We start from the raw sequence: 25314 nt of genomic DNA on the forward strand, positions 1-25314 counted from the left end.
GTTCAGCAGATACCAGAGGCATAGGGAAGGAGAGAACAGGATTTATGACACATAGTTAGGAGTGCAGCCTATGGAGAGAAATCAGCATGTTTTGTGTAGTATGGAGCAAAATTATAGGGAAGATAATTACATATACAAGGTAAAAGACGCTGTGTGTACAAGGAAAGAGGTAATAAATCCAAAGCACATGGGTCATCCATAGGTCACCAGTCATTTGATAACATACTCCTCCAAAAGATAAAAATACTTTATTGGAAAACACAGTAACTTCTCACAAAAGCAGCTTTTCATGAAAATGGAGAGTGAAAACCTCTCAGGAAATAACCTTGAAAAGGAGGAGAGGGAGGTGAAGGGGTTAGGAGAGGATCTACGCTGGTGTGGGAGTGCTTCAGTTTCAAAATTAGAAAGCAAACAACAGCACAGCTGGTAGCATCTATCTTCTATGTCACTTGTCCTTATATGCAGTGACACAGAAAAGTTAAGCTTTTGCTTCTAATCATTCAATAATCTCCAAAAAATTCAACTACAATCAAGCAGCATATTGTTAAATGAGTTATTTATGTACCAAATATTTATTTTTAAACAGCATCCTAAACAGAAAGACATACATTCTTTATCTCCCCTTTAATTATAAGTCCTTCAAAACAGCAATTGTGCTGAACTTCTGTATTATCAAGAACTATATAGTCTTTAATTAAAGCCAGAAAACCTTACAGATAATTCAAATCTCAAACATAATTAATAGACTAACAAAATACAGTGCTTTCAGTGCAACTTTTCCTCAGACTCTCAAAAATTAGAGAAATCTGTAATTAATTTAAAAATGCTTCTATAACTTAAAAATCAGAATATTAATTAGACATTGATTCAGATATGATCTTCAAAATGTAACAATATTTGACTAATACTGACTTCTTTTTCCCATGGAAAATGGCCTCCGTTTGCGGCCACTCGCCCTGGCCGACCAGGCAGTGTGAAGCCAGAAATTGGCAAACTTTGCTGGATTTCTCCAAAACTAAAGCTGCCAGCAACTAGGACCCTGCAAGTCCTTAGACCCCCAAATGCCACCTTTAATCTGATACCCAGACCCTGGGGAAATGACTTCTTTTTCCCATGGAAAATGGCCTCCGTTTGTGATCCTTTTACAAAAATCAACTTTTGATACTCACTTTAGAAAGAAAAAACAGGATGACGGTATGCAAAATAACCAGTGTAATGGATGATAAAAGACTTCTGAAAAATCTTGAGGAAGATGTTCATCAGAATTATCCAGAAATGTCCTGGAAGAAATCAAATACTTCCAAATTACTAGGGAGACTGAAAATTCCCTTAGGCCACTACTACTAAGTATGTCTACATGAATAGAAGACAGAAAATATGATAAATACTATTAATATATGTATGCAAACACATTATTGCAACTCTATGTACTGTAAAAAATATAATTATATATTTTTATTCACTTTCACTCTTTGAAACTCGGTATCTAATAACTGTTATTCAAGTTTTCTTCATATTTTTATTCCTATATAATACATTTTCAAACTATGTTTGAAAATGTATTCAATAAGCAAATTTCTCTTCAGTCATTCATTTCTATAGCTCTTTTCTTCCTGCCTAACAAAAATGCATAGTATTTTCAACTCTTTTATAATAAAGATATGTAAAGTATCTTTTGAAATTATACTGACTGACATGCTAGCATACATAGACTTTGGATCATACTGGGCAAAAATTTGAACCAGAAGCTTTGGACCTTCACTGGCTTGAGAGAAAAGGAATACTGGTTGTTTTCAAATATAAATGACTAGAGAAGAACTAGATTAGGACTAGATGTCACTTGTGCAATATTTTACTTACTTAAATGATGTGAGAGGCAAAATCTATGGATATGAAAAATGAAATATTTTATTAATTAATTATATGATAGGACTACAGATGTGTGTAAGAACAGGATTCTATAATTTAATATTTGCCTTTAATTATTGTTTCATAATAAATTATTAGTATTTGTAATATTTTCTAGCAGCCAATAGGATTCAATAATGCATGATAGTAATGGATGCCCCTTGGCCTCTTCCCTTTTTATTCTCATTTACATTGTCTACAATTCCAGCAGAGGAATTCCTGCCTGTTACATGTATCCTCCATTAAATATAAACAATTATCACTTCACAAGCATCTTACTTTTCATCTTACTTGGCTGTGAATTTTTTATCTTTCATCTGAAGTAATTCAGAACTATAGCCACATGTCTATTAGACTCAGATGAAAGAGAGAATTATAGTTTTTCAACAAGAAATGTAGCCATATAGTTTCTGAACTTCTCCAAAAGATAGGCTGTTTTATTTGGAAATCACTCTTACTAATAAAAAAAATAGAAAGAATTTAATACAGATCTTAAGCAAGCAAAATCTGAGCAGAAGGATTAGCACAGTCAATTTGTGCTCTTTATGAATTCATGAAAACCTGAAGATTAAAAATAAAGCTGAGATTCTAATATAGCCAAAAGAAGAATGCCAACTTGAAAAGAATTATTTTAAGGACAGTAATTTCAATATTATGAAAGTAAAAAACAAATCTTATTGTCTCTCATCCACTGAAATATTTTTTTCTGAATATAGCAAAGTATAGAGCAAACATCCTACATAAAAGTGTGATAAATACATCTTGGTTAGCAATCTAATTTAAAAAAAGAGGACCACATCTTGTCTATTGCTTGTGTAGGAACTGTTTGACAGAATTCTGGACTAAAGCAGCTTGCTAAGTATGACTTAGCTGTATCCTAAGGAGCCTTAGCCATATCCTAAGGAGAAGCACAGGGCATATTTTTGGATTCTGACTTACTTGCTTACACCAAAATCTGTACAGAAATTTTTAAAGTGAGGTAGAGATAATCTGAGGGTTTTAGAGATTGTTTAAATATTAGAATAGTTTCAAATGCTATTAAAAATCAAGTGTCTGATGATAATACAGTAATTCTCATTAGAACATTTCTTAATGTGCACTGCTGGCTAGGTAATTCTTACCAGGAAAAAACCAACTCTGTGCCAGACTGGTGAACTCAACTGCTCTTCTGACAGAAGTATAATAATAGCTAATAGGACATTTGTTTTTGCTTCAAGTTATGCTAAACCAGCTGCCTATTGTCTCAAAGCACTGGATAGCTGATTTAATATCAAAGTAAGATTTCAAGTTATAGTGGTTTTATTCTTCAGTAGAGTATGACAAGGTGAGAATTGACCCTGTAAGCCTGAGTGCAGGTGTGAAGAAATGAGTTGCCAGCAAGGTGCATCCTAACAGTATTTCTTTGTAGTTTGTATGATTTCTCTCTGTATAACGAATAAACATTACTGAAAAGCAACTTCATTAGTTATAACTCATCTATTAAAGAGAAATGTTCTCAGTCTTTAATAGTGAATAACATTGAATTTGCAACAATAGAGAACAATTTTGCCAATAAACTCTCTATATGATTCTCTCAACATTTAAATAATTTACTTGACTTCTTGTTGAGAAAATAAGATATAACAATTCATATTATGAAATCACAAAAAGGCGCATCCACCCTCCTCTTTATACTCTTCCTTTAAAGACTATTGTCCCCTACTCAGTACAAAAGACTAAAGCATATCAGAACAGGCACAAGAATAGATCTGCTTCAAACTGAACCTGAGGCAGAAGAGAGTCTCTACTTTGAGGCCCAGGTAATTTACTCCTCTACAAACTTATGAGTAAAGAATGGCGTTGGACTCTCCTGTGTATTCACAGGCAGCACTGAAACTGTGTGATCCTCTACATGAAACCCCAGCTACTAGAACTGAGTCACTGACAACAATCTTGTCAGCAAGTAAGACAATGATGGTTGGAAATTCAGAATTATGAAAATCCTCATATTTCAGAGCTTTGAGTAAGCAGCAAGAAAATAGCAACACTCAGTAGATTTGAGGAGCACATTCTAGAGACTCACTGTTCAACATGTCCTCAATAACGTGGACAAAAGTCAACAGAGAGCAGTTGCTTAGCAGATTTTCAGGTGACACTAAACTGGGGGAAGCAGACACAGTAGTTAACACAACAAACAGCTGAGTGCCTACTCATGGACACCTGGGCCAACAGAAATTCACAAAATTGACTGAGGTAAAGAGCAACTGTTTACTACAGCTACAGAATTACAATAACCTAGGTTGGGAACTGACTTGTCGAAGTGCCACCCTGCCCAACCACAAACTTGGGGTTTATGGGCAGTAGGGCACTGAAGACAAGGCAACAGTGTATTATCACTAGAAAAAATGCAAACCACACACTGGGCTGTATTAGAAGGAACACAGCAACTCAAACAAAGATAGTGATTTACTTCATCTGCTTGTCAACAGTTTAAGCCTTACCTAGAATATTTTGTCCAGCCCCTGGGCCTACAGTTCAAGGAGTATGTGAGGAAACTGGAGAAGACTAAACTGAATCATCTGTAAAAATGTTTGAGGGCCCTAGACTCCTTTACTCGGTGAAGAGGTGGCTAAAGTGTCAATTCGTGTAATGGCAGCCTACAACCACCCAAACAGTAATTACGAAGACAACACTGATCAACTTTACTCGGTGGGGCTGATGTGATACAGCAAATTATAGCCAGCAGCTTTGAGGGCTCACACTTGATATGAGGCAATATTTTGCACTAAGGCATCGCAGCTGCAGAGCAGGCTTCACAAGAAGTAGGAAAACTTCAGTTCCTGGAGGTTGGCATGTGTCAGTTAAGTAGGTCAAACACAGTCATGTTTGACTGCTCTTGGTGATTGTTCTGCTTTGAGGAGGAGGCTAGATTAGACAACCTCCAGCAGTCCTTTCCAACCAACATTTCCATTATGCTAAAGATACTTCAGGAAAGCCACAGAAGGATGGAGAAAAAATGAAGTACAGAAAAAAAAGTATTAAACCCAGATGACCCAAGATTCATAGATGAATTTCGGACCAGATCTAAGTAACCTTGTCATACAGAAAAGAAAGTCTAGATCACAAAATTAGGAATGAGAAAACAGAATCACCTTATCTGAAGTTAAGGATATTACCAATTTTTCACCACCATTACTGTTTTGATCAATTTCCACAAAATAATTAAGAAATTTAAATAATTTTAGTTCCCTTAAGCAATAGAGAATACAGCCTTCCTAGTAAGTTGGAAATGAACCAGTCATATTATTACACAACTCCTGGAAAACAATGTTTCATCATTGCCACTTTTCTGATTACACAGAATTTTCCTGAAAAGCCTAAAGATTAATTGACTTCTAGTCACTTAAGGGAGAACTTCCAGTACAACAAGAGAGCATGATAGATTTAAAAGAAAATATTTCACTTCCAGTTAACTTTACCGAAGGTGTGAAAGATAGAGAGCCAAGACAAGATGGAAATTGTGATTATACAATATAATTGCAGAGAGAATTGATGAAAGATTAATATTCCTTTAAAATCAGGTGTAACTTTTGAATTTATTATTCTTAATGTATAGATAGATTCTTAATGTAAGGAACTATGCATACCCCAGTAAAATTACACCTAGGTACTTTACCTAAAATTCACTATATCAAGGTGTTTCCAATTGAATATAGTCATTTAAGAAGCTGATTGGCTAAACCACTTTCTTCTTTGTTCTCTGGACACTGGGCTAGGTTACCTGTCAAATATTGGCTGCAGTTAAATATAAAATATAAAAAAATTGTTTCGATAATGGGGGCCTCACAGATTGTGAAAACACAAGGTCTGAATAGAAGTTAATAAAAAAAATACAATTTTACTTACTATAAAACATGCGTCAACTATATGGAAATGATCTGCAGTGTTAATATTATTTTTGTAACTATGTAACAAAATAAGACAATTTTTTGTATTCTCTTTAAACAGAGCTGCCATATTTTGGTGGTGATTTGCACAGTACTTTGTAGTAAATGAAATGAGCTGCTACATTTGGCACATGTCAAGGTTTTGATCTCCAGATAAGCAAATTCAGGTAATGAAATTCACATCCCTAACTCTGCAAGCTATATGACCAAGATGTTTACCTGCAGCATTTTACATAAAATAAAAATCAAGTTTTTCATGGGCACTTTGTTCTGAAACTCTGTGAATTCTCCAGCAAGCACACATTTTTTGTTATGTATACATAAATATGCTATGTATACATAAATATGTAAACAACACTGATCAGTGGAGGAGACTAGAATCGCTTAAAGGAACAAATTATCGTGCATATTTACTTTGGTCTATCATTTTAAGGCCTTTCATAAAAGAAAGATGAAATGTCAAAACTGACAGTAGGAGCAGTTACAGACACTGCAATCCTTTCTTGCCTCCATTTCTACTGCTATAGCAGGACTACTTAATCTATTCCTGAGCCACCTTCTAAATTGCTATCTATTCATAACCCTGTGTTATATAAGATCAAACAATCAGGTAGAATCCACTTCTGCATGTTCTTTAGAGGCCACAAACATTAAAGTGAGCCCACACATGACAAAAAAAAATTTAGTTAAAGAGGCTTATATACAGGAGGTCTCCACCCTAGTACCACCTAGAATTTTTCTTCTTTTGAATAATGAAGTAAAAGCCAGTTGAATAGGATGTGGCTTCATTACCTTGGGGTTTTGTTGTTCCTCTTTTTTAAATTTGTGATCTTGCTTTGCATTGTCTCTTACACCAAATTTGCAGATAAATTTTATCAACAAAAAACCCCGACTAAATTTCCGCGCAAGTTACATGTCCATTTTTTACAGTTGTGACTTGTGAAACCATGATTTTATAAATATGGGCACTCTATATTCTTACATTTTTAACTACATTTGTTGCAGCATACTGGTCGTGTAACCAGATGATCATTTTAGTAAATTACCTTTACATTCCAATACTTCTAAAAGATTGACAACATGAGGGATTTGACAACCTGCTTGCCAAAGTATTTGGTACCATAGTAGTAAATGTTTTCAGATCAATAAGACCATATTTTAAAAGAAATATGTCCTAACTGGAAAAATAAATTGCAAATTTGGGGCAGTAAAAATTAATTAAATTCTACTGGTTTTGTCACAGAGGAAATAAACCCAGACATTCACTATGGTCTATGTTATTTACAGAAAAAAAAAATGTACAGCACCAGAGTTTGATCCAAAGCTAATAAAATCTCAGCAGATATAACTGGGATTTAGGCAAGATCACAAATATAAGCATGGGATCAAACTGAGAAATAGTCAAAGACTATTAAAATGTTCCAATACTATGCATTACATTTGATTTCAACACAAAAATTCACCTTTCTAGATCTATCCATGTAAGCTCAAGAACCAACTTTATCTCAAATTAAATGTTTATTTCATACTCACTCATACAAATTCTTCAATGGTGAAGTTAAAATAGCCAGCACAGAGATCAGACTATTGCAGTGGCTATGTATTTTATAGATCTTGAGATTTCTGTCTTTGTGTGGATTCAGAAACTCCTGCACAGAAGTACAAATTGACCAGAGCATATCTTCAGTGGACATCAAAATTGCTGCAATATCAATTCTGTAGGAAAAAAAGCCCAAGAATAACATTACTTAAAACATCTTTACAGTGGTAAATTCCAATTAATCAGACATTTTCTCTGACAGGATAAAACACCAAAATCATAGCATGGACTTTTTAAATTTGCTCTTCAGCGACGCAGAAAATCTCCACCCACTACTCTGTAAAAATCAACTCTTTCACAGAGAAGTTGTTACTGAAACTAGTGAAAAGAAGACTTAAAAATTTGGAAATGTCCTTTCTGAAAGGACAGTGTCACTAGGCATGAACAATTTACTTCCTAAACTACAAGTAAATAAATATGAATTTTGTTTTCTTCTATTAAAATGTACCTCCTATTTTCAAATCCTGATGGGGCAAAAAATAGGAACAAAATAACTTAATCTTCAATTTTCAAAACTAACTCCATGCAACACTGTACAATGTGGAACATTTCTGAGTCAGTAATCTATTACTTGTTGACACTGGTTGGCAGAGCGCCACATGTCATTGGCCCAAACAACAGCAAGAACCCAAACTACAACAACACAACAGCTATGACATACAATACAGAGGAAACGTGAATAACACAAAAAATATGGGAGGTATGAGGTTGGACTTTAGAAACTACTTAAGTACCTAAAAGCCATGGATGCACTTGTGATCATATGCATTTTTAAGGATCATGTTATTTTTGAAAAATCTAGGGCAAACACATGTAAACAGACATTTGTCCATATACATCAGTTCTCTACCATTTGAAGAACCACTGGGAGAAAAGATAACCCCACAAACTACAACAATATTTTAAAAAAACATGTAAAGAGTTTGTAATAAAAATATATTGAGTATTTTTTTTCATTTATTTATGACTGGATAGTTCAATCTACTTAGTGAAAAATTCAAGAATCACACTAACAAATATACAACTTTTCTACAAAATGACAACATAAAAAGTTTTTTCTTGTTCAGTAGTTTGAAGTAAATTCATATAGAATTGACTAGTATGACACTCAGGTAATATTACATTTTCATATTTCATGGAACTTTTTCCCCAAAAACATTTCCAGGCAAGTTTTCAGAAAATTTCTTTGTACCAAAAGATACAGAACAGCCTGATTACAGTGAGTGATTGCAGGAACAGAGCACACAAATAGGTACATAGTATAAAATTTCGGGTTTTTCCTACCCATTTTAAGAATGTGATCTTGTGCAAGTTACTTGAGCTTTCATGACAACACTCCTTTTCATAATAAAACTCGAGATGACAGCACATAACTCTCAGGTCACACAGAGCATGGACCTGGTAAGTGTCTCTAGCCCTCTAAAACAGCAAACTCTTTAACTCTTCTAGGTGGTGCTGTGCAACAGTACTAAAGGCAATGGCCAGAAATTGTGCACAGGAAGTTCCACCTGAATATGAGGAAGAACTTCCTTACTGTGTGGGTGACCAAGCACTGGAACAGAGTGCCCAGAGAGGCTGCGGATTGTCCCTCATTGGAGACACCTAAGAGGACTCTCTGGACTTGGCCTTGTGCTATGTACTCTGGGACAGCTCTGCTTGAGCAGGGAGGTTGGACCAGATGACCCACTATGGAACCTTCCAACCTCACCCATTCTGTAATTCTGCATGATTCTGTTAGGAGAAGTACACCTATTTATTCAAGTACACCTAAAACAAGACATTGGATAGAAAGGACAAAAGTAGGGTTAACTTCCACTTGAAGACACCTGCTTTAGTATTTCTCAAAAAGACCATACTCTCTGGCAAAACATAAGAATTGCAACAAGAAAAACTTCCAATTTTTTATTTTTTAAAATGACAGAAAAAGGAATAGCTTCTTTCTCCTCTCTCCTTCTACACCACTGGCATCATTCTGACAAATGTTTTGATGTGACCTTGTAGTTCTTTCACTTGAAAAGTCCTATAAAACCACAAATTCTAGAGGAACTCATTAAATTTTCTTAAAAAATCAACAGCTTGATTTCTAATCCTGACATTGTCAATTCTATCCACATTTTTGGTTGCATCACCAATCCTCTATGAACTTTCATTGTGAGGCTTTCAAACCAATCAAGCAGTTTATGGAACAATTTCACAGAGTTGAGAGGCCTTCAATTCTGCCCAGTTTGCAATATAACTACCAAATATATATACAAAATAAATTTTATTAAAACAAACATCAAAATGCATAGATTTGGTCTGTCCCCTCTGCTGTGTTCATTAACATTGAAATTTGAATCAAAGCAGTAAATAACAGAAAACTAACATTTACTTCTCTAATCCATCAAAATGGTGTATTAAATATACAACCATTACCTGATTTGTGGTGTTCTTTTGTAACTGGGACACACCTGACAATATCTGGAGGACAGAATATCCAAAGATCGCTCTAGTACATCTGTAAGAATCTCCTGGGCTGTCTTTGGAGGTAGAATGGTCCATAGATCATGATGAAGAGCACAGCAGAAGTAATGCCACATTTGGACAGAGAATGAGCATCTTTCCCCCTATCAAAACCACCACACATTACATAACAAAAACACCCATTCCAAAATGTCAATTTAACTCTTACAGGTCTATTTAATTAAATCTGAAAGGAAATAGCTAAAGAGTTCCAGGAATAGGATGGCCAAAAAATGGTGCTTGAAAAGATGTGAGACATCTTTATTTGCAAGGAAACACATGTTGAATTTCAGTCACAAAATTAGTGTTGCCACAAAATAAAACCACAGCATTTGAACTTTTATATCCTGAATTATATTCTTTTATATTCTCAAAACCCCTAATGTTGTAAGTTTAGTTTCAAAACATAGACAGTATTCTGTACACAACAGAATAGTCAGATAAACTTAACATAGCAGTTTCTTTGTCTGCAAAGAAAATAATTATTTAAATTATTTAATCATATGTATTTACCCAGATGCAGAAATGCTATGTGTAACCATGACTATAAAACCTTGGTTATTTATAATAGATATGCAAAAAGAGAAGAGAGAGAAGAGAAGAGAAGAGAAGAGAAGAGAAGAGAAGAGAAGAGAAGAGAAGAGAAGAGAAGAGAAGAGAAGAGAAGAGAAGAGAAGAGAAGAGAAGAGAAGAGAAGAAGAACTGAACTATTAAACTGACAATGTAAGATATCCAGATTGCTTTACTAAGATATTTTTTCCTCTTGTAATTTGGATGTATTGAAAACAAACATTTTCTGGCAAGGAAACATCATTGGCATTAATATTTCATTGTCTAAACAGATCTATCCCATTAAGACACAGAAATAAATATGCAGGAGTCAAAATCACAACAGTTACTCCATAATAATTCTAAAAATTACCCAGGAAATATGTTTCACGTTTAAATATTTCAACTAATACCTATTCAGTAAATAGCATTATCATGAAGCTTTTTGAGAACAGAGACTTCAATCTTCAGTTCCCACATCCCAAAGGAACGGAGAAATATTTTAAGAATTTTTTTTTATTTTAGCATTATTAGAAATATAAAATAACCCCCCAATTTTTACAATGCTTTTAGAATTTGATAGGCATTCTTTAACAATAAAATAAAAAAATAATCTGGCTTCTTTTTAAATATATTAGCATGAGCATTCATAGATTATTGGAAGTTGTCACTATTTGGATTTCCTCTGACATAATATTTGAAGTGCATTTTATATTAAAAACTGGCAAAAATTATGACAAAGAACAAAATAAACAAGCTTGTTGACAAGTTTTACTTTTTAACTCTGTAATTATAAACACAAATTGTTTCACTTTCTCTGCTTTGGTTTATTTAAGCAATAGCTCTTTTCCCCTTTTTTAGTATTTTACCTCCTCTGCAGAAACAACAATATCACTAAAGATTTAAATGAGATTCACTCCTCTTTTCTGACCTGTGTTTCTATTTGTTGCCATTTCTGGACAATTCCTGAATAACTGATAAACACCTGCTATTTTTGCAGGCTTCATATAATAAAAACAGATGTGAGCTTTTATTTAGCTTAAATATGAGGAAACAAGCAGCTGTTTTATTACACAAGCCACTCAGCATCACCTCTGAACAGACAATTCTTTATTCTTTGCCTGTTAGAAAACCTAAGTTGCCACAGCTACAGCAGATGTCTGCTACACTAAGAGCTTCATTCAAAAACATAATCTGAAGAGAACAAGCAATAGATCCTAATCCAATCTCTTCCATTTAGGATGCTTACAAGAGATCAACTGAAGTAACATCTGCTCTGCAGAATGCCTCCTCCAGGAACTCAGAGTGGATCACAGTCCAGCCTTGGGCCATCTCCCATGGACCAGTAAAAAGAGGAGCAATGATGTAAAATTATATACTTTTCATCTCAAATCCTGTAAACATACAGAGCTGAGACACCAGTTTTCCTCACTCCACCTACACACATCAGTTCTGCTCAGTAATGATAAAACTGTTTAGCTACTCCATATTCTTTCTTGTTAGACAACTGTTTCTCCATGGTAAAGTTACTGGATCACCAGTAAACAAGACGCAGCACCATAGGCACTACAGACAATGAAGATCATATAATGATTCAGCAGTTGCCAAAACCCACTGCCTCATCATCTATCATTCAAACAAAACTGAAAAGTTTATTCACTTGCCTTTGAGAGATGGACATTTTGATAAATTACTCTATGGTTTGTATGCCCTGTCCAGCACAGATTTTGTCACTGACTGAGCAGCTTCTTATATGGTATCTGTAGATTACATGTATCAGATGGAATTTTTTCTCATGTAAGAATTCTAGAAAATGCTTAACAGAACACACTACTTGTCTCACACAGAAAATTATATAAGGAAGGACAAGACTTCGTCTCCAAGAGATCTCAGGTATTATTGATTAAAAATCCATATAATACTTGACCCTGCAATTAAGTGAAAATAATTTCAAACAGTGTATGTCAACCATGTTTGTATTTAACTAGGATGAAGGAAAAAGATCCAATAAATGAAATCATTATCTTAATTTTTTTTTATAGAATTGTTAGGATTATAGCTATAGATCAGACCCATTACTTCAAGATACAAGTCAAATGGCACTGGTTATTTCAGAAACATATTGCTGAATGCTTTAGGTAACTATATTGACCATCTTTCTTTGTTTCACCCTTTACTAACAAAAAGTAAAAAGGTTTTTATTGAAAATAAAAATCAAAGAATCAGATACAAAATTTTCCAGAAAAAGATCTTCATATATCACACTTTCTAAAAGAAGTGTAAAATTCTTAGAGATTAAGGTGATGGTGTCCTCTTTACTGAGTTCTATATAAGTGCTTTGACACACAATAAATATTTTATGAAGTAAATCACACAAACACGCCATGATAACAATCTATCTCATCTTTAAATTACTATGTTTTCCTACATCATTTCTAAATCGACACCTGCCTGGAATAATAGATATTTCAAAGTAGTACATTCCAATAATCCTTATGTAAAAACAATGCTGATCTCATGCTTCTGATTAGTCAGTGAGCTGACAAACACTAAAACACATTCTGTAAAAAGGAGCCATAGTAAACTTAACCTCACACCTCGTAAAAAGCTTTGTAGTCATCCCAGCAGTGGCTCTCAGCATCCTGTAAAATGCTTGTAGCACAAACTCTGATGCAGTAGTTCGTAACTTGAAACTGGAGAATGTTGATGAATTCCTGACATTTTTGGATAGGCACTAGGAATAGGGGTCTGTTTAGAGAGAATCATTAAAAAGACAATGAATGAAAAGCTATGCACTAAGAGGTAACAATCCCTAGTATTGCAAATAGTTTTTATTGGTACATATCAATCATTCATTTCCTCTTGGTCCTGAACCTAGCATTCAGATTTGCAAATTTTTGTTTCAAAAGTTCTCAAAATATGTATGCTTGTCTATAAATTGTCATTTAACCAATCACTGAGAAATAAATTACTTCATCCTATTTTCTGAGACAAGTACATTCGACATTCACTTATTTGGCGTTTTCAATTGCAGCATTCTTGCATCAACAATTATTACATCAGCACTGAGCATGACAAAAAACACATAAGCACAGAGTACAGAGATTGCTTTTGGTAGATATGTACTAAAACTCTTTGATAATACATCTGAATAGAATTACTGAGCAGTATTTTAGGTCAGACTTTCCACTCACAGAGATACACTTCATGCAAGAGACAGTAAAACATCAGAGGGAAAGCAGCTCAACAGTGCATATAGCCTCTCAAAAATCATACATTTCTTAGAAATTGTGCTACTTCAGGGTCCCTCCCCAAAAACACTGTTTCTACTTTTAAATTGCACATGGCTGGAAATATGTGGACCAATAGACTCCTAGCACCTTAAGACAAAATCTCCTAAAAGCAAGTGCAGCTATATTTCCTCCCAGGTCAAACACTGCCTTTGACTTTACACTCCTACTTCATATCTGCTTTAATTTTTTTCTGCATGTAATAACAAACTAAATTATAAAACTACAATGTATTGTATGCATTATATTGTATATATTTCTTCACATGTCTGAATACACAGGGTGTTAAGAAAAAGAACAGAAATGTACTTTTATATTGTCCTCTATGATTGCTATGTCCTGAACCAAATCTTAAGAAAATTAGGCATTATAAAGGTCAGAAAAGGAAATCAAGCCCCTAGCACTTTATATGACAGCAGAGTACATTCAGTGCCCTGGACAATCCTATTTTCTCAACATTAATAATTAAAAAAACCCGAAATGCAAATCAAATGCAGATCCTACACATAAATAATTTGTCTTGCAATGGCTGGTGCGGACTATCAGGTTGATTCAGGTATTTCCATATAATAGTACACATACTACATGTGCTAAAAAATATGATGCAATTTGGAAAACTACCAGCACACTGTATCACCAAAATGGAATGAACTCTCATATTATTTACATTTGAACTAAACATTTTAAGTAAAAAGGACATACTTTTTGCTTGTTTCTCTCATTAAGTTGCTGTACATTGTAAAATGCTGAAAGACATATATCGCCGTGGAAAGGGCAGCATACAAATCTTGCAGAGGAGCCTTCAATGGAACGTCTTTGCTTTTCTCCTCTAGTCTTGCCAGAACAGCTGTTGCCACTTTACTGCAGGCCTCTACAAAGTTTGCTCTAATTTCCTGAAGAGAATCATCTCTGCAGGCCAGAGCCAATGGAAGCAATGTGTCGAGTTCTTCCATGATGTCAGAACAAAACTGAGAGAAATAAATGTGGCACCAAGTTATTTGTATTCTGACAGTACTGCTTAATTTATGCACGCTGGGGTCAGATTGTTGAATAATGAAATTGGCATGAAACATAATATATTGAATCAGCGTTACAAATATTTTAATCTCTTAAACAGAAGAGTAACATTTTTTAAAGTAAATTAAATATTCTTTCATTCCTTCCTGCTTTAAAGCTGCATATTCTATACTAGGGGAAAAATTAAAACCATCTTATATGCTAGTAATCATTCCTTTGGTTTTGATGTCACTAAACGTTCATTCAAAGCACGAGGTTAATTCCTGGTAAATAATGATAATTTTCTAAACTAATAGTTTTGAAAAATACACAAACACATTTCTTAACACTGGATTTGGAAAGATATGTGTCATCTCTTCATAAAGTCATACATTAATCTCCCTAAAATTATCTCCCCAATGCTCCTGTGATATTTCAAGCAAGCATTCATTAACAGCATTCCAAATCTGCTAGCATAGTTGCAGATCTTACTAGAAAAAGTCTTTCAAACATACCTTTCCTTATAAAAGGAATTTAATTAATAAATGACCGTTCAGCCAAATCAAATAACTCAAAATTGGTTTTTTTTACTGGTTATGCCAATTAGTTGAATGGCATGTCTAATGATATGAATACAGGAAATCCTTCTATAGCCATATTTCAAAGCTTTTGACATTTTCCCATCTAACCACTTGGTAACAGAGCAGATACTAATCAGAATGCTTTAGAACTTTTTGTCTGAAAAAAAATGCCAGTGAAGTTTAAAAGGTAATTCTTTCAAGTACAAACTATGGGCTATTGTATAAAGCTCTGTTCAGCTTCACAATGTAATGCCTCTCACTTTCTTCTTAATTCCATTTATATAAGATATAGAATATTAATAGTACTGTAAGTACTTCAAAGTGTAGATGGCAAACAGTCTTGGCATTCTGTCTCCCTTCAAACTTCAGATCTTTTGATACCTGCCTTAGCAATTCGTTTTGGTTGCTCCTCCTGTTGGACTGCTCTGCAGGACTCCCTCATTTGCTGGTTGTTTACAAGACTCATTGCACAGCCTGCAGCTGAAAACTCTTCTTTCTGCTCATGTTGAAGAATTTTAGATGAAAAATCCTCAATTGCTATTGTTATACAGTGAGCCACAGAAGAAGACAGGTCTTTAAATGCATTTCTCCAGCCAAAACTCAGTAAAATAGGCTGAAATACATATTAAAATTAGATAACTCCAAAGTCATTATTGAGTGTTAATATAATCTGAAAATTAAATGCACATCCATAATTAAATTACAGGACACCATCACATTTTGAAATTATTTAAATAATTTAAAATATAGTCCTCCAGTGTTGAAATCATACTAAAAGTAGTATTTACACTCAACAAAATGCATAGCAACATGAAACATGTCATCAAATTTTTCCGAAAAAATAAATTCCTGTTTAAACAAAAGAGCTTTTATAAAAACATGCTTAATCTTTACTTAATTTGTAATCTTTAACAGACTCTACTTTAATAAGTGAAAGAATTCATAGGAATTTTCAATAGTAATAATAAAAAGTAATATAGCAACGTATACCCTGTAGCAATTTTCACTGCAAGTTAACAACTGGAAGTTACAAACCATGAATCTCAATGCGAAACCCTTAAGAGGAGCTGGTTTTAACACAGCCACACTGTATTTCACTTCTCTAGAACTGGATTTAGAAAAGATTAAAATGTTTAAATAGAGATTTGTAGTTTTAGGCCAAGGCTGGCTTTAGCTGTGGTTTACATCAGTTCCTTGCCTTCTTTAAACAGAGACTTCTGCAGTAATCTGAAGTGTAAGAGTTGCCATAAGAAGACACAGTAGGACATCATTATTTTTTGACTTATCTGACTTTGCATTGCTCTTATGATTTATATCAGACTTAAACCTTTCCAGATATGGCCATTTGAGAATTGCACCACTGTAAGAGATATATTTTAATGACATAAGATGATGTTCAGTAAATATCTCCACCATGAGGGCACAGTAGGAAAATAGTAAAGACAGATTTCTAACTATTCCTGCAGCTATAATACTACATTGGAAGAGAATGAAGGGCTACAAAGTAAAGCCCTTCCAGTTTACTTCAATTTAAAAGTTATGTCCTCCTTCCTTTCCCTTTTCCCACTAGCAACATCCAGCTCTTGTAAGCACAGGGGAAGCCCCCATGGATACACACTTTTGCACTCCCTCAATTTTTAATGGGGATCAAGTACATCCCAATCTACCTAAAATATTCTTCTTTGTAATACATGTTAATTTCACACATCAATCCAAAGAACATTTTTAAAAACTTTCAGCATCAAAATCAAGCCATTAAGAAATTAAATTCCACTATTATAAAATATGAGACAATTAGAGCATTTATGTGCCACAAAATCAACAATAAAAATGTGTTTTGTAGTAAATGGGAGCCAGATAAAAACAATCTTGTATGTACATTCTACAAAGCACAGTGCTTATTACACAGAGTTTGCTGGCATCAGAAAAACTAGACATTATATGACATCTATACCTCTAGGAAGAACCATTATGATAAAATTCTAAAAACTTAATAAATCTTCTTTAAGGTTGAGATTATATGTATAATACTAAGAAACCTATCATATTTAACAAATTTTTTTCCATTTTGTTAACAGTTTTTTCCGCTAATAACTACTAAATACCAACCACGTCTTTGAACGCCATTTTATTCCATCTAAACTGAAACTTTGCACATACAAGTAATCATAGAAGCTGAAGTAATGAAACTACAGCAATAGGTGTTTATAATGAACATGGTGAAAGCCTACACTGGAGACACAAAAGAAAACCCCATACAAAGTGTGCGACTCTTTTCATACTCACCTCTTCTACCTGAAGTAACTGTTCAGGGAGCACGCTGGTTTCATTTGCTCTAGTTTCTCCTATTAAAAGCTCCCCACTAGCTCTCTTCAGAACTCCTGCACAGTATGACAAAAGAGATCAAAGTTTGGATTAATTCTGCAGAAAAGTCAGCAGCCTTCAACATCTTCTTATATATCAATATGAAGCATAAAAATACCCTCAAGAAGATGTAGGGGAATTTTAATGTTATAATAGAGTCAAATTCAAGTTATATACAGTTTCTTCTACATAAGACAATGAAATCAACATCTGGTGGTACTTGTACTTTATACAAATGCACATATAATGCGTAAAATATGGTTTGTTTTGTCATTAATGCATTTTTATACTGATTGTGAAGTCATCTCTTCTTAAGGAGAATAAATAACACTAGATCAGCTGTATAGAAATTAATTTCTCCTCTTTGTTCAAAGAATTATAGCAATTGAACACTAATATATTTTTATAGTTTGGAAACACCAATACAATAAGAATAAAAAGACAGGTAATTAGTACAGATATTATAAGCAAAATAATGGCTTATAAAAACATAAATAACAAGAGAAGCTCCTTAAGAAGGGCTGGTACAAAGCTTACTCATAAATCTTAAGAGGGATACTTAATGGGATATTGCCCCAGTTTTGTCAAGGTCAAACCAGTATCTGGGGTTGATATCACTTTTCTCAGTGATTCAAGAAATCTGGGTTCCTGAAAGGTACTGATGATTCCACTTCCAAGTGATACAAGCACAAATGGAGGTGCTTGTCGGGGATTCGAAAATCAAGGCAGCCTTGGCTGCAATGACCATGACATAGTGGAGCTCCAGATCCTGAGAGCACAAAGGAGGGTAAAAAGCAAATCACAGCCCCAGGCTTCAGAAAAGCAGACTTTTGCCTCTTCAAATATGTGCTTGGAAGAGTCCTGTGGGATAAGGCCCTAGTTAATGGGAACAAGAAATGTGATTAAAATTCAAGTATCACCTCTGCTAATCTCAAGAGAGCTGAAAAAAAAAAACTGCAGAAAGCCTGCATGCATGAACTAGAAGAGCCTAGCCAAACTCAAACACAAAATGAAGCATACAGAACATGGAAGTAAGGATGGGTAACCGGGGAGGGACACATAAATAACTTCTGAGCATGGAAAAAGTTAAGGAAGCTAGAGCTCAAATGCAACTAATTTGGCCAGGGTTGTCAAAGACAAGAAGGGCTTCTCTAAGTACACAGGTGATAAATGGAAGACTAGAGAAAACATGAGCCCATTGCTCAACAAGATGGGGGACCTGGTAACATAGTTATGGAAAAGGTTGAGATAATGGATGTCTTCTTCAACTCAGTATTTACTATCAAGACCAGCCTTCAGGAATCCCAAACACCAGAGACCAGGAGGTAAGCTTGGAGCAAGGAAGATGTAGTCTAGGTGGAAGAGGATCAGGTCTGAGAATAACTAAGCAAACATACTGAAATCCTTGGGCTCTCCTGGGATGCATGTCCTGGGATGCACCCACACCTAAGTGTGGAGGGAGTTGCCAGAAGTCATTGCAAGGCCACTCTCAATAATTTTTGATCAATCATGACAACTGGGAGAAGAGTCCAAAGGCTAGAAGAAAGCAAATGTTATTCCTATTTTCAAAAAAGGGCAAGGAGGAGGACTCAGGGAATCAGAGTCTTGTCAACCTCACTTCAACCCCAAGGAAGGTAACAGAGGCATTTCCACGTACATTACAAAGAATTCATCAGGAGCATTCACATGGTTTCAGTAATGGGAAGTCATGCTTGGCCAAAGCATAATAAAATTCTATGAAGAAATGATTGGCCTGTTTTCTACATGGACTTCAATAAAGCCCATAGCATCTTGTCCTCTACCATTAGATCTTGTTAGAGGACAAGATGCAGACAAGATGTGTGGACCGGACAAATAGTCAGAAAGGTGAGTTGAAAAGTGGCTGAATAGCCAAGCCCCAAATGCAGTGATCTGTGGCACAAAGTCTAGTTTGAGGTCAGTAATTAGCAATCTATCTCAGGGGTCAATACTAGGTCCAATCCTGTTTAACATCTTCATTAATGATCTGGATGATGCAGTACAGTGTCCCCTCAGCAAGTCTGCAGCTGATATCAAACAGGATGGCAGACGGCCCTGGTACCAATCCAGAAGGATCTCAACAGGCTGGAGAAATAGGCACATTAGAACCTCATAAAGTCCAAGAAGCAAAGCCATGCACCTGGGGAGGAACAAACCCCAGGTGGTGTGAACCTTTGCATAAAAGGACCTGGGGGTCCAGAAGAACACGAAGTTGAACATAAGCTGGCAAAAAGGTTGATGGTATCTGATCTGGATCAGGCAAAGCATTATAAGCAGGTCAAAGGAAAATATTCTTCCTGTCTGCTCAACGGTGATGAGCCCACCTGGAGTGGTGTACAGTTCTGGGTTACTCAGTACAAGACAGACATGAACATAGCGGAGAGTGTCCAACAAAGGGCCATGAAAGATGACAAAGGGAATGGAGGACAGGCTGAGAGCACTGGGAGTGTTAGCCAACAGAAGAAAAAGGGCAGGGCAGGATATTTCACTAATGTATATAAATACCTGAAAGGAGATTTCAAAGAGGTCAGAAATCAGTTTTCCACAATGACAGGGCCAGTGGTCACAGGCCCAAACAGACACAAAGCCAGGAGGTTTCCTCTGAACATCAGGAAACGCTTTTTTTGCTGTGAAGGTGACCAAGCACTGTAAGGTTGTCCAGAGAGGTTATAGAATCTCCATCCTTGCAGATACTCAAAAGCTATCTGGACATAATTGTGGGCAATTTGCTCTAGAGGCCTTGATTGAGCAGCGATTGTTGGACAATACGAATACCAAAGCTCCCTTGCAACCCCAACCATTTTGTGATTCTGTGAGAGAATAGAACAAAGAGATACAAGGATAACACCAAACAATATGTATTTTAAAAATCTGTCTTGTAGCATAAACAAGACTGGTGCAGATATTCCTAAAGTAATGTACATTATATAAAATTAAAAGAGGTTTTAAATGACCAGGTGCTACCAAAGCATTGTCAAAGATTATCTCCCAGGCATAACCTTGGAGGTCTTCAGTGATCTGAAGCTACCAGCAGTACATGGCCAAGGTTTAAAGAGCTTTTCTCTGTGAAATTTCCAGCATTGGATTTAATTTATCCAAAGTGGATTTAAGCTTTCCCTTAACTGATTTGCATTCTGAAAATAAACACTGTTTTTCATACACATATACAACATTGTAGAGTTTTGATTTTTTTTGGTGGGGTTTCTTTGTCTATTTTTTTTTCCCAAACATTTGGAGTTTTTTTCCCAAATACCATTTTTGTTTGCATTTTCCTAAGACATTGACAGATTTAAGCTGGTTTAAATGAAAGATAAAATGGTGGAACATAAAATCAAGAGATATTATCCAGGCCATCCAACTCCCCGCTACTCATCATTATAGACAATACCAGAAACTTATTGGGTTTTCCCCAGCATGTTTTAATGTATTTTATGATAAAGTTTCTAAAAGTTTTCTTTAGAAATTGGTCCAGAATTTAAAAAACCCAGCTAATAGTCTAACTGACTGGATATTTTTCCTATTTTCTATTTTGTGCTTTCTACCTTAAATTTACCTTTTCTTCCTTTCAATTCTCCTTTTTTATAGATATAACATCACATTCTATCTATAACCACAAGTAAGCTTCTATACATTCATATTCTTCTATTATTATCACCACTTAGACCTACTATTTATAACTTTTTATGCGAAGACTTCAAAGAAAACCTTAAACATTTAAGCTGAAATCCTTGTGTATTCACAGAATTGCTGCCTTACCTGTTAAGAACTCATAGCTGAGATAAATAGGTATCTAGCTGATGGTAGATTTTTGACTCCAGAACCACAGGCAAAGAGCCAAATGATGCTTACACCCACACCAGTCATTTAACAGGCTCCTTCATTATTAAATTAACATGTTCTACTAGATTATCCCACCTCCTTTTCTAATTAACAGTCTGGACACTCCTGCTTTATACTCATATGTATCTATGCATGTGCATTTAGGCTTACACACATCAAAAATTTCACTGGTCTTCTCAAAGAAGCCCCAGGTTCAAGTCTCCCATATTTTACTGACTTCCTTCGGTTTCTCAAATTTTTGCTTTCCCCAGATCTCATCTGGGTATGGCTGGCTAAGGCCATCTTCTTCTTTGATTTAACCTCCAGCTAGCAAGGAGGTTAAAGCAGCAAGAGCCTCAGCTCTTCAGATGCTACTACAACCTTCCTCTCAAACACAATTTCCACAGAGACAGATAACAAATTACACCCTTCCTGTCCTGCGAACTCTTCACTTGTGTGAGAGTGGAAGGAATGCTTGCTCAAAATGTTTTGGAGGTGTGTGTGAGGGGAAGAGGCAGGTCAGGCCTTGTTCTGGTGAGGCAGAACATTGCTCCACATACTCCACCCCGCAGAGCCTGTATCCCAGCCCCACAGTGGCCACCAATCCCTGGCATTACAGGCAATGCTCCACACTCTGCCCCTGGAGCCCCAGTTCAGCCCCAGAGCGGCCAGATGACTGGAACTCCCACCTGGGGAAGGGCCCAGGAAAGCCAAAGGGTATTTAACCTGACACAAGGTCAGCATGTCTTGACCCTATCTCCTCTTTGAATCTCTATGAGAGATTCATACCACTCCGCTGGAACCTGGAGTGGTAATTATGTTTGTTCTTTTCTATATAATTTCTGCCTTTCTCTCTTTCTTCTTTTAATTCCCTCTTGGAATTTTTGAGTCACTTAGAATTGAACAGGCTTAGAGTTTGCAAAGTTAAATGAGCTAAGTTAATACTCTGAAAAGTGTTGATTGAATGCTGGCCTAAATGTTTTGCCAAAGTTCCTTGATATCCCGAAGTTGTCAGTAAAGTTGTTTTGACCTCTTGAGAATATCTTTTTGGTATTTGTCTGTGTGTCTAACCACGAAAAACTGCAAGCCCTTTTAAGTGTCTCATCAAGTAAGGATTTTAGGGCCTTACAACTTGTCTTCTGACTGTCTTGCCCTAATCAACAAACTCTCCTGGGAAAGAGAAGCACAGCTTTATTTAAGGTACAGCTGCTACTCAGCCCAAATTAGCTTGCCACTGCAGACAGAAAGACAGGCATGGGTTGGAGGAAACATACCTATCTAGACGAATCCTCTGACTCCTCTCTTTAAATAGCACATATCAAACTGCTTTTGCACAGATAGAAAGAAATGCATGTGATCCCTCTCACATGGGAGAGGGATGCTTTCTACCTGGAATTTACCTTTCTTAATTAAATTAAAATAAATTTTAAATTAAATCCCTCTCACATGGCAGAGGGATCACTTGTTTAGAGAAAAGAATTTGCAGAAAGAGAGCTGAAAAAAGTGAGTGTTGTAAAAGAAGATGGTGGCTGAAGAAAAACAAAATTTTCTCATATTTGCTCCTTTTCCAGAGCATATTCTAAACCTTCAGCATTCTTGATTATTAGGGAAGAATGGATTAACCACAAATCCTTACTTTTTCTTTCTTGAAACCGATGTTCTACAAACATCTAGTCTTGATGGAATGCTCATAATTTGTGAACTTTCTTTAGTTTACCAACCAGGCAGCTTTAATAACTTTGTAAATAATGAGAACAAGATTACATCCAGTGCTACACTTAAAATCAAAATGCTTCAGCCACCTTTCCATGTGTGTATTAAAATTTGTCTGGGATTACTCTTCTCTTCAAAACAATTGTTTGCCTAGGTCCCCTTTATCTATTTATTTTTTTCTCCAATTCAGTAATTTTCTGGTTTTGTAATGGTGGTTACAAAGACCAAAGAATGACAGTGACATCTCTTGCATTTTAAAGATAATTATTTTTATTTTTTATAAAAGTTCTATTAATTTTTTTCTATATAATTCCACAGCTTTCCTATTTTTATAGCATTTAGGGCTATAAGAACAGTCATTGTGACACTGTCTTGCATGCAGCAGAGAATAGCAAAGTATCAAGGAAAGCTTTTGTATGAGCTACTCACTATCTGTGTATAAGCTAAGTATCAGTGCCAGCAAAGTAGCTTACAAATTGGATTCAGCCAGCTCAGTCAGAACTCTTATTGAAAACATGCTGGAAATAATACATCTTGCAGAAGTAGAAAGAACCATTCCTGCAGAAATATAAATGACAATTAAAAAATCCCTGACTAACTTATGGGTCAAAAACACCCTCTGCTATCTATCTTCAATAATGAACTTTTTAGGTGTTGTACTATACTGAGCAAACTGTACTAACCCAGATGCAGAAAATGTACCTCTGAAATCATATTGTCCTCCTAGTGTAAATTCATCTTCACTGTGGATTGATCCACTGAAGCTGTGTATTTGTAAAAGAAGATACTTGAACATCTTATGTTGAGACCAAAGCAAAAATCACAACTTTTTTAAATCTTCAATTGCAACTTTTGCAATACTGCAACTTTGCAATAAAAGTCTGTTAGGAGGATGCACCTCAAAAATTTTATTCTACATTCCTTTTATTACACTTTTCAGAAATGGATATAGAGTTAAGCACTTTTCTTTAAGGTGTGAAGGAAAGACCTTTGCAAATCTTCCCAGTCCTCTGCGACAGAGCTTGTAAACCTAAGGACTTGACAACTTTACCCACAGTGTTTTCAAGCACTCCATTGGAGAAAGCCTTTCTTGGTATTCATTATCTGATCTCTCCAAAGTTTACCTTTCTCACTGAAATGGGAAAAAAAAAGCGAGACAGATGAAAGCACATTAGATATTTTTGATTTTTTAGAAGTCTTAACAAGAGGCTCCTGAAAACCCAAGAGGAAAGGAAAATCTAACTTAAAGACGGAAAGAGAATGCTATTTGTCAGAGTTCTAAACCCAAGTCTCATGCTTAACACTTGATTGTAGACAATCATGTTCCTGACTGCTTCAAAGAGAAGCTGTGATGCTGGAAGTACTAGGTATGTTAGAACTTCTCATTAATTTCAACTGAATGTAAATAGAGAAGTAGACTATCTCATCACAGTAGGTACGACAAGATATCTGCAGATTAAAGGGTTAAATAGTCAAGAAAAAACTGGGGATAGCTACTCCTATAATTTTATGAAATCCAATGCCTGTAGTGGAATGAAGTTATGCACCATTGTGAATTAATGTCTTGTAAGTGATAGAAAAATACAGATACCTTTCCTCTGAAAGGCAGAGTACCAGTCTTGCCCAGATGTCACACTACTGTTCAGGGGTGGAACAAAACCACACCACCACTTGTTTGTCCAAGAACTTTGCATTATTTTCTCCTTATTTTGATTTAAAGGAAAACTTGAAGAACACATTGGTAGTAGATAAAATGTCTATATACACTACCTTTTAAAAAACCTATGCTTAGATAACATAAATACAGTTTTAAATCAAGCTCAAATCTTGGTGTATACGTATTGAGGAACAGTAAGTTACTGCTGGTAAAGTAAAAAAATAAAATTGGGAAGAATTAGAAAGAACAGTGAAAAGAAGTTAGAGCAGAAAATGCAATTCAGAGAATTTTTTTCTCCAATCTATGCAAAGTAATTTGTGAAAATGAGGATTCTGAATATATTCCAGAAGATGCCAGATAAAGAACTCAAACTGAACTCAGAGACCTATCT

General features: G+C 35.4%; 1 protein-coding gene across 3 annotated transcripts in view; it reads right to left on the minus strand.

Moving 5' to 3' along the window:
- KIAA0825 (KIAA0825 ortholog) overlaps window positions 1-25314 on the minus strand; it is a 225881-nt gene that overhangs the window by 138655 nt on the left and 61912 nt on the right. The window contains exons 7-13 of one of the 3 annotated variants that reach the window (XM_031058934.1): window positions 17639-17733; window positions 15738-15848; window positions 14478-14743; window positions 13083-13233; window positions 9850-10040; window positions 7368-7550; window positions 1170-1280 (exon numbers count right to left, since the gene is read on the minus strand). In XM_031058934.1, coding sequence (XP_030914794.1) covers window positions 1170-1280; window positions 7368-7550; window positions 9850-10040; window positions 13083-13233; window positions 14478-14743; window positions 15738-15848; window positions 17639-17733 — 1108 coding nt within the window. Of the gene's footprint in view, window positions 1-1169; window positions 1281-7367; window positions 7551-9849; window positions 10041-13082; window positions 13234-14477; window positions 14744-15737; window positions 15966-17638; window positions 17734-25314 lie in introns of all 3 variants that reach the window. The other 2 variants (XM_031058933.1, XM_005423416.2) reach the window with 2 other exon arrangements.

Source organism: Geospiza fortis, unplaced genomic scaffold (assembly GCF_000277835.1).
Source record: "Geospiza fortis unplaced genomic scaffold, GeoFor_1.0 scaffold279, whole genome shotgun sequence".
Lineage (NCBI taxonomy): Eukaryota > Metazoa > Chordata > Aves > Passeriformes > Thraupidae > Geospiza > Geospiza fortis.